Raw genomic sequence first — 11,957 nt, forward strand, 5'->3', positions numbered from 1 at the left:
ACTTTTCTTGAAATTACCAGCTGAACTTGCTATTGAAAGTAGTTAGATTATTTAAGAAATTGTGTGATCAATACAATGTGGGGGGGGAAAGGAATGGAAGACAACTGTAGACACCAGAGATAGTGTGAGAAGAGGGTGGAAAAGTATAGAGGGTCAGAAATAGGGGTATATATATATACACACAACTAGACTTGGAAAAATTTTGACAATAACATGCAGATTAAGCCACTATGCACTATATTCTAGATGGGAAATCACATTTTGTTTGCTGTGAAGATGCTTAGGGAATGAATGTAAATTAATTAAGTTAAAAAAAAGTTTCAGGGAAAAGAAAACCTAAAACTGTTTTTATTGAAATTTTTAAAAAAATGTATTAAAACACCTATTTGACGACTGCAGTAAGCTGAATAGCCCCAGCTAGGTGCTACTTCATAGTATGTTCATTCTACTCACTGAGGTTTATGCCTGAAGTTAGACTTGTGTTCATGGATATGTATATATCAGCTGTGCTTACTATTCAAAATATTTAGATTAATTAAGATCTTTAGTGAATCAATAAAATGTGTGGGGGAAAAGGCATAGAAAACAACCATGAGATACCAGAGACAGTGTGGGAGGAGAATGGGAGATGGTAGAGGGTGAGAGATAGAGAATCAAGGATGGGGGAAAAAAGCAAAATATACAGGAATCAAGAAAAGGAAAATTATTTGTTGATGATAATACCTATGTTAATGTGTTTGATTGAGCCAATATACAGTGTATACTGAGTGGGAAAATCTCATTTTGTATGCTGTAGTGATATACAGTGAATGAATGTAAATAAATAAATTCAAATAATAAAAAATTATAATAAAAAAACTCTTTTTCCTTGTTCTTTATTTTCTCACCACTCCTATGTTATCTTTTCCCTCTTAAGACCCAATTATGAACATTTCTAATATTCTTTACTCTTTCCTTCTCTGTATTCTCTATTCTATCCTTTATGTTAATTGATATGCTCTTACCTTTGTTCCAGTCCTTATCTGCAGTAGCCTATATGATATGTCCAAAGTTACCTGAAACCTAACATGTTTAAAATAGAATTTATTGTTATCATTTTCCCTTACCCCAATAATATCTCCTTACAATATTTTTCTTTCAGTGATACCAACAGTCTCTCAGTCATTCAAACTATGTACTCTAGGGGACCAACAGATGGCATAATGGTTACATCAATGGACTCTCATGTAGTCAACCAAGTGCTGGACCCAGCATCTTGGAACTTAGGCCAGGTGTATGTGTAAGCATGCTGAAAATCCTGAGAGGAGAATGGAGGAGAAGGGATTGCGGCATGGTCATCCTCCTTGGAGGGTGATTTCTCACTTTTTGTCTCTGTCTCTCCAGCGAACCCATGTACCCTGTAGCAAAAATCTCTCTAAAATAAAAAAAAAAAACTATGTACTTTAGAGACATTTTCAATTAATCTATCTTTCATTCCTCATATCAAATCAGTTATCAAGTTCAATTGATCCTTCCTTTAGAATCTGTTTTCTTTTCTTTTAAATTTATTTACATTCATTCATTGTACATCATTACAGTATACAAAATGAGAGTTTTCATCCAGAATACATTGTATATTGGCTCAATCAAGGATATTACCATATGTGTTATCATCAACAAATAATTTTTCATTACTTGTTTATTATATATTTTGCTTCTGTTTTCTCCCCCTTTATTCCCTATCTCTCACTCTCTGCCATTTCCCACTCTCCTCCCACGCTGTCTCTGATATCTACAGCTGCTTTCCACACCTTTTTTTCACATTTTATTGATTCGCAAAAGATCTTAATTAATCTAAATACTATCAATAGCAAGTGCAGCTGATATATACATATCTATGAACACATGTTTGACTTCAGATATAAACTTCACTGAGTAGAATGAACATGCTATAGAGTAGCAGCTAGCTGGGGCTATATAGCTTACTGCAGTCATTAAATAGGTATTTTTAATACATTTTTTTAATTTCAAAAAAATCATTTTAGTCTTAATAGTTTAAAATCAAAAAATGTTAAGAGATATTTGCTTAAGATTTAAAGACAGGAAAAAATTAGGATTCAGTTCAAACTGTAGGTAGATGAACCTATCAACAGATGAAGAGAGTACAAAAAATCCTTAAATCTGGAAAATGAAGCATAGAAGAAAATCAGTAATGTTTTAGTCAAAAGTCATAAAGTTCTATTTCACCAGTTCAGTTTCAAGTAATTACTTTCTCTTCTGTTGAATTTGCAGTGTTATTGTGGTCCAATCTTTTTGTTTAAATTCTAGAAGTTAACATTCCACATTATTATTGAACTTTCTGGACATGTTTCTCCCATTAAGTTGGTCATTCTCTTGGTTGCTTTTTGTACTCTTATTTATGTGTGTCTGACTTTAGTATTCTTGGTATAGCACTCCCTTCAGATCTCAAAGAGCTGATCTTGTGTTGGTAAAATTCTCTCAAGTTTTGTTTATCTGAAAATGTTTTTGTCTTTCCTTCTTGTATGGGTATAGAATTCTAGGTTGAAATAGTTTTTCACTTAACACTTTGAACATTATTTTCCCATTCTTTCCTTGCTTGCATTGTTTCTGATGAAAGGTCTGATGGTTTCCCTGATGGGATATCCTTTAAAAGTTACTTGACATTGCTCTCTTGCCAATTTTAGTATCTTGTCTCTGTCTATGGTTTTGGGCAATCTGGCAAATGATGTGCCATGGAGAAGCTCTTGGGTTGATTCTTTGTGGGGTCCTTTATATTTCTTGGGTCTGGCTATTTGAATGCATCTCTAGGTTTGGAAAGTATTCTTCCAGGGTATCATAGAATAGATTATCAATGCCTTTATTAGTTTCTTCACTTTCTGGGATACCAATTATCTGTATGTTTGGATGTTTAATGGTACCTAGCATTACTCATATATTATTCTCATTTTGGAGTGTTATTTTCTCAGTCTTTTTGGTGAATTTTTCTAGGTCAGAGATTCTGTCTTCTACATCTGAGATTCAATCTTCTGCCTGATCTAATTTGCTTTTAATACTTTCAAAGGAGGTTTTGATATCCTATATTACAGCTTTCAACTCTACTCCATTTGATTCTTTTTTATGGTATATATTTCCTCTTTCAGATCGTGCAAGAACTTCCTCACCTCCTGGAACTTGTCTCTTTCCTCCTATATCTTCTGGAGTTCATTGCCTCTCTTCTCCTGAATCTCTGTTTGCTTTGTCACTATGAATATTCAAAATTCTTTATCAGACATTTCTATGAATTCCATTGTATTGCCTATGGAAGATGAGGAATTATTCTTTTCCCTTGGCTTCTCATATTTCTTTTTTTTTTCCTTTTTTAGAGAGGTTTTTGCTATAGGGTGCGTGTGCTCTCCAGAAAGACAGAGACAGAGAGACAGAAAGCGAGAAATCATCCCCCAGGGGGGATAGTCACACCGCAATCCCTTCTCCTCCATTCTCCTCCATTCTCCTCTCGAGATCTTGGGCACGCACGCACATGCACCTAGTGTGAGTTCAAGCCACTGGGTCCAGGACTTGAACTGCAGTTGATTACATAGGTGTCCAGCGACATAGCCATTACACTAGCTGCTGGTCTTGGCTTCTCATATTTCTTGTGCCTCTGTGGTGGTTTCTGGTCATCCGATGGATTATACATTTTTTTTTCTAATTTTTGGAGTTAAATCTGAGCATTCAGAGGCATGCAGAAGAATGTGATCTGAAATCTCTCTGCAGTACTATTTTTCTCCTTTTGTATAGCAGATTCTGTGGGAATTGAGGATTATTCTGATCCTAACTAGATCTTGGGATCAGGAAGGTGAAGTCTGGGCAGAAAATCTTCAGTTGCCCTAGTCCCTGACAGAAGCCACTTAGAGTTCAAATGTAGATTACTTGCAATTGGCCTGTCCTGGATAGATCTTGGGGTCAGGAGGGTAAAGTCTGGGTGGAAAATCTTCAGTTGTTCAACTCCCTGAATTAGCCACTCCTAGAATGTGTTTTAATCTGGGACCAGCAGATGGTGTAATGGTTAGTTTTTGTCACTGGACTCCCACATAGTTGACTACAGTTCGAATCCTGGACCTGCCAACTTAAAACTCACACTGGACACATGTGCCTGCATGCCCAAAATCCTGAGAGGAGAATGCAGAAGGGATTGCAGTGTGGCCATCCCCCCTTGGGGGATGATTTCTCTCTGGAGAGCTCACACACCCTATAGCAAAAATCTCTCTTAAAAAAATGTGTTTTAGTCTGTTATTGTGTTATCTGAGGCTGGATGATGTAATACAAATAAAGGTTTATTTAGCTCAAAATTCCAAAGACTGGCAAGTTCAAAGGCATCTGGCTAGCTGCTGCTGCATTACAACTTGATCTCTCTGCTGGGGCAATGTCATTGGGCATATGGAGAAAGAGAGAGTGATCTGCAGATAGCCATCTTACTTATTTAATTCCACTCTTGTGTGAGCTAACTCATTCCTGTGAAACCAAAAACTCCCTCCCTCCCATAAGATGGCATTAATCTGTTCATGAGGGCAGTGCCCCCATGATCCAAACACCACCCAGTGGACCCTACTTCCTAAAGGCCCTACCATCTCTCAACACCATTACACTGGGGACCAAACTTCTAGCAAACAACATCTAAACCAAAGCAGAATGTATCTTACATCATTCCATTGTCACTATTTTAGTTCTGCCACTCAGCATGTTAGTCTTAGACTCTCCTTTAAAAAAAAAATGCTACTGAGTGTGTATGCTTTCCAGAGTTAAAGAGAGACAGAGAGGAAGAGAGAGTGAGAAAGCAGCTCCCCTGGGGGGATGGCCACACCATAATCTCTTCTTCTCTATTTTTCTCTTGGGATTTTGGGCAAACATGCACATGAACCCAGCATATCTTTCAAGCTACCAAGTACTGTACTTGAACCACACAGTTGGCCATGTGGGATCCAGCTGCCTTAACCACCACATCATCAGCTGGTTCTAATTTTAGACTCCTATAACTCCCATTATACAAGTCTCCCTGTCTGTGTTTTCTCCCACACTTAGGTCTATTCTAAACACCACTGGCATTTCAATCTTACTAAATGTACAATTTCATCACATCATTTTTCTTCTCAAAAAAGTTTCAGTGCCTTCCTATTGCCAGGAGGATAAATCCCAAAGTGTGTGGCTTATAATGCAAAATCTTTTACACTCCAGCCTACTATATGTTGGTAAGCATTTCAGATACAATGGATTAAACAAAGTCACCTGGTTTCTTTATTGTAAAACTTCCATAAACTTTCAATGAACTAATATGCATTATAAAGTTCCAAGAGGGTGATATATAGAATGCAACATTGACTAAAGAACCCTATTTTTGTAGAAAATCTGTTAACATTTCTCACAAAACTAGGGTTCTAAGGAAGAATATTTTTCTAATGCTTGTGAAGCCCCATCCTACATTTCCAGTCTTATTTCCCATTAGCTCCTCTACATAAATCATCTGCTTAGGCCAAACAACTTTAGTCTCCCTGAGATATATTCACTCCTGAGCAAAGTCCAGGTCTTTATTTATTATGCTCTGTCCATATAGAATGTACTTCTCTTCCTCTGTAAATCTATATTTTAATTTTTTCGAGAGAGTTTTGCTATAGAGCACATGCACTCACCAGAGAGAAAGAGAGACAGAAAGTGAGAAATCACCCCTCAGGGGGATGGCCATGCCTCAATCCCTTCTCCTCCATTCTCCTCTCAAGATTTTGGGCATCCATGCGCATGTGCCCTGCGTGTTTTAAGCCACTGGGTCTGGGACTTGAACTGTGGTTGACTACATGAGAGTCCAGCAACCTAACCATTATGACATTTGCTGGTCCTTGTAAATCAATATTTTATTGAGATTTAATTCATTTATCATGAAACTCACCATTTTAAAGTATTCAATTCATTGGTTTTTAGTATGTTCACAAAACTGTGTAGTCATCACTGATATTTAATTCTGGAACATTTTCATCACCTCGAAAATAAACCCCACACCTCTTAACAGTCATTACTCATTCTTTCCTTCCCCAGTCCCTGGCAACCTCCAATCTACTTTCTCTATGAATTTGCCTTTTCTGAAAATTTCTGTATATCTAGATCCTACTTATCTACCCCGAGATCATGTTTGTTCATTTTTTTTCATTCATTCAGTTAAAATTACAAAACTCATTCTCAGTATCAGACACTGTTGTAGACTGAATATACAAAGGTGAATGCCATTTTGTCTTCAAGGAACTCGCCACCTAGTGGAGTAGTAAGATAATAGGGTGTTAGAAGTGTTATAATTATCATGGTCAAATAAGACTAGGAGTTGAAAGAAAGAAAGAAGAAAGAGAGAAAGAGGAAAAAAAGAAGTACTATTATGAACAAAGTGCCAGAGGAACAAAGATTGTTGAGCAATAAATTGTGGAGAGTCAGGGAAAACCTCACCAAGAAAGTTGCGTTTGACTGGATATTGATTCATTTGTTCATTAACGTCTAATTAATTCATTCAGCAAGCATCCGTTGTGCCCCTACTATGTGTCAGACACAGTGTTGGACTCAGGATACAAAAATGAACAAAAAAATTCCTTGTACTTCAAGGAACTTAACAAGGGATGGATACATAACATTTCTCTTTTTTTTTCTTTTTTTGGAGAGGTTTTTGCCATAGGGCACGTGCGCTCGCCAGACAGACAGAGAGAGACAGAGAGACAGAAAGTGAGAAATCACCCCCCGGGGGGATGGCTACGCCACAGTCCCTTCTCTTCCATTCTCCTCTTAGGATCTTGGGCACACACGCATACATGCCCGGCGTGAGTTTAAGCCACCGGGTCCAGGACGTGAACCACAGTCGACTACGTGGGAGTCCAGTGACATAGCCATTACGCTAACTGCTGGTCCCCCGATACATAACATATCTAAATAATGTGATACAAGTTATATTAGAGTAATGTAAAGTCTTATTTTGGGAACAGAGAGAAAGAAAACCAACTCTGCTTATGAATTTGAAGAAAAAATAGAAGTTTACCAGGTGGACAGAACTGGGGGTGGTATTTCAGACAGAGACTAGATTGCCTCTGACTATGCTATACCAGTATTTATTTTACTGAACTAGAGCACCTAATAACTTTGTACTCTGACTAGCTTTTAACCAGGTGCTTAGAGGAATCATCTTTATAGGTGGATGCCTTATCTCCCTAAAGGCTGTATGTGTCCTTTAGGATAAGAGCCTTGTCTTATCCTTATTAGTGCACTCATTATTATGTATTTCATGCAAAGTAAGTTTTTGTGGATCCAAATGAATTGAAAGAATGACAACACCCTTAACACTCTCAAGAAATTGCTGCCCAAGTCTTCTATTTCATTTCCTCCTTCAAGGGTTTGAGACCTATTGTGTAGACAAAGGGCTTTAACATGAATGCTCCCTTTGTGCTCTATCTGCTAACAAGAACTGAAAAAGTAGCTCTTTAAACTAATCCTTTTTACTATAGCAAAAGATTATGGAGGAGTTAATATAATATTGTGATTATTCAATGTTAAAGACCACTGATAAGGCTAAGAAACCATCTTAGAAATGTGCCCTTTGTTCATAGCTAGGTAGATACTATCTAAGCTAAAGATTAATTTGTATTTCAAACATGAATTGATCCTGGTCAAGAGAATTAAGGGATTCCATAAAACTGCTTCTTGATAACCTTCTCTGAAAAGTAGAAGTAGGTCTTGGGAAGGTAATTGACTCAGAACAGCATCAAGGGGAACTCCAAAAAGAATGTAGGATTTTTTTCCTCCTGCTTCAGGGAGACCAGGAATTTGTCTCTCTCTAATTCCTCCAGTCAAAGAGGGCCTCATTGCCTTTTCAGTTTGTACACCACTTTTTTTTTGAGAGAGAGAGAGAGATATTTTTACTATAGGGTGCATGTGTTCATAGGAGATAGAGAGACAGAAAGGGTCAAATCACTCCCCAGGTGGGATGGCCATGCTGCAATCCCTTCTCCTCCATGCTCCTCTCAGTATTTTGGGTATGCACCCACATGTACCGGGCATTAGTTTCAAGCTGCTGGGTCTGAGACTCAAACTATGGTCGACCATGTGAGAGTCCAGTACCTAAACCAGTATGCCACCTGCTGACCCCTGTATACCACCTCTTTTTTATTTATTTATTTATTTATTTATTTATTTATTTATTTGGAGAGGTTTTTTGTTATAGGGTGCGTGCGCTTGCCAGAAAGACAGAGAGAGACTGAAAGCGAGAAATTACCGCCCCTCCCCCCCAAGGAGGGATGGCCATGCTGCAATCCCTTCTTCTCCATTTTCCTCTTGGGATCTTAGGCAAGCACGCACATGCGCCTGGCGTGAATTTAAGCCACTGGGTCCAGGACTCGAGCCTTGGTCGACTACATGGGAGTCCAGCAGCACAGCCATTACGCCAACTGCTGGTCCATGTATACCACCTCTTAAGAACTTAATACAAAACATACTACAACAAACCTTCAGAGTGTTCCCTTACTCTCTAGGAACAAAGGCTTTCTTCAGCATTAGAAGCACTCGTTTGTTTAATAATGGAATGCAGCACTAATATTCAGATATTGCTATAGGGGATTGTGACAATAATTAACTGGACAACGTCCACTGTTTTTGAATTTCAGGAAGGCTACCCAGAGATGGAGATTTTCTGGCTGATGATCAAGTCCTGGAATACTGGAATATTTATGTATAACAGGAGCAAGTATGTATCAGCTGAAAAATGGTGCAGCTTGGCATTGTGTTTCCTTGACCACCTTGGCTCCCTCAAGAGAGGCTATGAAACTCGGGTGAGGAGGAAGAGGGCTCTAGGGGTGGGTGGCACGACTTACAGGGGACAGAGGTTATAGCAGGGCTCTCCTTGAGGACTCATCCCTACCTTCCTTGACTAAGAAAGGCTCTTAATCATTGTTCTTCTCCATGCTACCAGATAACTTCAAGAGTTAAAGGACTACAAACAGTCATTTCTTAGATTGCAAATGGAATCTAATCGAGAAGAATGCCAAGAGTGAGCCCTGGGAAATACATCACTACCTATATTAATGCATGTGGGGAAGGACTGGCCTCTGCTCAATGCAGAGGCTGCTTAAAAAGGCACTTCCTCCAGAACTACTCTCAGTAGCAGAATTCAGGGCCATTATCCAACTGGGAGAGGTTTGGTGGAGAAAAAGCCTTGTTTCCAAATAAGAACCAAGGATCTTTCTGTTTTAAGTACCTTCTTCCCTAAAATAGCTACCTGTCCCTATTAAATAGACTTAATGCACTGGGATCCCTCTTTCTAAAGAAAGGACTGTACTTTCTCCCCAGAATAGCCTCTGAGGTCTCAAAATGTAAGGGTTAGACTTACACACCATCACCATGAATCTAGCAAGCTTTCCCAAATTTCTTTTTCCTCTCAAGAAATCTATTTGCCATTCTCTTTTCCAGATGAATGTTCTGTATAGTAAACTCATGAAAGCATTAGATGAAAAGAGCTTCTTAATGAAGAGTGAGAATCATTAGAGCAAAACATGTGAGCAGGCAAGTTCACAGCAACTTGAAGACGTATTGTCCTGAGATGCTAAATACTTAAAAAAATTTTCAAACTTTGCTTGGGCATTTGTTTCTGTTTTCTCAGGCCCTATTTCCATGTTGTTGAATGAAATTTTCTAAAATAAAGATATTTTGACTTTGAACTCAGTGATCAGCTCATTTCTGGAGGATAAAAACATTTTCTAAAGTGTTGAGGATTTTCTTGAAATATAGTTCATGTGAGAGATGGCTTATGCCCCATGTGAACAAAAGGAAATGTTCATCCCAGTCCAACACAGGTTGCATTTTATTTACAAAGTGCTCAAATTCCCAATACTGGAAATAACAGAGACCATAGACTCTTCATTGAAAGAACCTTAGGGGTCACTGGGCCCAGCATTTATCCTTCTCATGGGATCTCTCTGTGATATCTTTGAAAATTGGATACCCAGTCTGTTAGAATGTGTCCTATGACAGGGAACACTTGCGAGAGCTCAGTAGACCTTCTGTTGCTCTCTGATTCTTAAAAAGACCTTCCTCATCCTGAACAGAAATTTGTCTCCCTAGAAAATGTCTGCTTTCTCCGTCTCAGACACTGCTTGGAGAACTCAAGGAAGAAGTCAGGCCCCTCCCTAATCTCCAGGCTTTTTCTTCTTCAGGTTAAATAAACATCCTCAGACCTCTCAGTTGTCCCACATGTGATCTGGTCACCACCTCACCTTCAAAGAAACAAATCCCATGTTCCACTTAGGTCTGAACCATGTAGAGTTTAATAGCCTCATTCTGGTTAAGCTGCCATTAGTGTACCATAAGAGCACATAGGCTTCTTTTCCCCAGTTGATTTTTATGAATTTTGAAACTGAAATAGTTTCATACTTAGAAAAGGACCAGCAGATGGCATGATGGTTACATTACATAGTCGATCACAGCTCAAGTCCTGGACCCAGCGGCTTAAAACCCACACCAGGTACATATGCGTACATGCCCAAAATCCTGAGAGGAGAATGGAAGAGAAGGGATTGTGGTATGACTATATCCCTAGGGGGTGATTTCTCACTTTCTGTTTTTCTGGTGAGCACACACACGCTAGTAAAAAATCTCACCTTGCCAAAAAAAGAGAAAGAAAATGTTTAAAGCAAGTACAAAGAAATGCTGCACCCTTCACCCAGCTTCCCTATTTCTTAACATCTTACCACTTTGCCTTCTATTTACTCTCTCCTTGTTTCTTTCTGAACCAGTTGACATTAATTTGCAGATATTTTGCCCTAGTATCCCTTAATACCTTAGTGTGTATTTCATAAGAACAAGGATATCCTCCTACATAACCACAGTACAACCATCAAAATTAGGAAATTGAGACTGATACAATTCTATCACCTAATCCACAGGTCCATTCAAATTTCACTCATTGTCCTAATAAAGTCTTTCATGAGTTCAGGGTCATAAATTGCATTGAGTTTTCACATCTCTTCGATCTCTTATAAAATTAAACATTTCCTCAGTCTTTCCTTATCTTTCATTATCTTGACATTTTCGAAGATTACAGACTAATTACATTGTAGAATGAACTTCAGTTTAGGTGGGTCTTATGTTTCCTCATGATTAGGTTTGGTTTACACACAGGACAGTGCATCAGATCAGCAGGCACACTGCCAATTTGCTTTATTATCTGTTAAAGATATGATGGCATTTGCCAGATTTCTCCAGTGTAAAGTTAACTGATAAATATTTTGTACATACTTAGTAATTAATATATGAGGTTCTTTGTGGAAGATAATTTGATATTTTCTTGTTCCTCATTAAATTTTTATCCATTACTTTTAGTATCCATTATGATCCTTGCTTAAATTCATTTTTACTGTGAGGGCCGCAAAATGCTGATTTTTCTCTTTTCTTCATTCTCTCTTTATTAATTGGCATTGATAAGGTAGAGCTTTTTTTTAATCTCCACTTATTTATTTACTCATGTTTTAAAAATACATTTGGCCCTGGGGCCAGCAGGTGGTATGGTGGTTAAGGGCGCTGGACTCCCACATGGCTGACATTGGTTCAAGTTCCGGGCCTGGCAGCTTGCTTTCTCACTTTCTATTTCTCTCTCTCCCACTCACTCTGTCTCTCTTTGATCAAATTAAAATAAAAAGTTTAATTAGAAAAATTTTAAAAAATACATTTGGGCCAGCAGGTGACGTGGAGGTTAAGGTAGTTGGAGACCACATAGCCAATTCCACAGAGTCCCAGGCCTGACAACTTGAAAATCATGTCAGGTGCATGTGCATATGTGCCTAAAATCCTGAGAAGATAATGGAGTAGAAAGGATTGCAGCATGGCCATTCCCTCTGGGTGGTGATTTCTCACTTTTCTTCTTTGTCTCTGTCACTCTCTGGTGAGTGCACATGTCCTATAGCAAATCT

General features: G+C 38.4%; 1 protein-coding gene across 1 annotated transcript in view; it reads left to right on the forward strand.

Moving 5' to 3' along the window:
• The window catches only part of TEX11 (testis expressed 11), a 514,378-nt gene extending 504,841 nt beyond the window's left edge, over positions 1–9,537 (forward strand). The window contains 2 exon segments of the mRNA XM_027770916.1: positions 8,661–8,825; positions 9,463–9,537. Of these exon segments, the coding sequence (XP_027626717.1) occupies positions 8,661–8,825; positions 9,463–9,537 (240 nt within the window).
• Positions 9,538–11,957: the final 2,420 nt, after the last annotated feature.

The sequence above is a fragment of the Tupaia chinensis genome, unplaced genomic scaffold (assembly GCF_000334495.1).
Source record: "Tupaia chinensis unplaced genomic scaffold, TupChi_1.0 Scaffold000165_2, whole genome shotgun sequence".
Taxonomy (NCBI): Eukaryota; Metazoa; Chordata; class Mammalia; order Scandentia; family Tupaiidae; genus Tupaia; species Tupaia belangeri.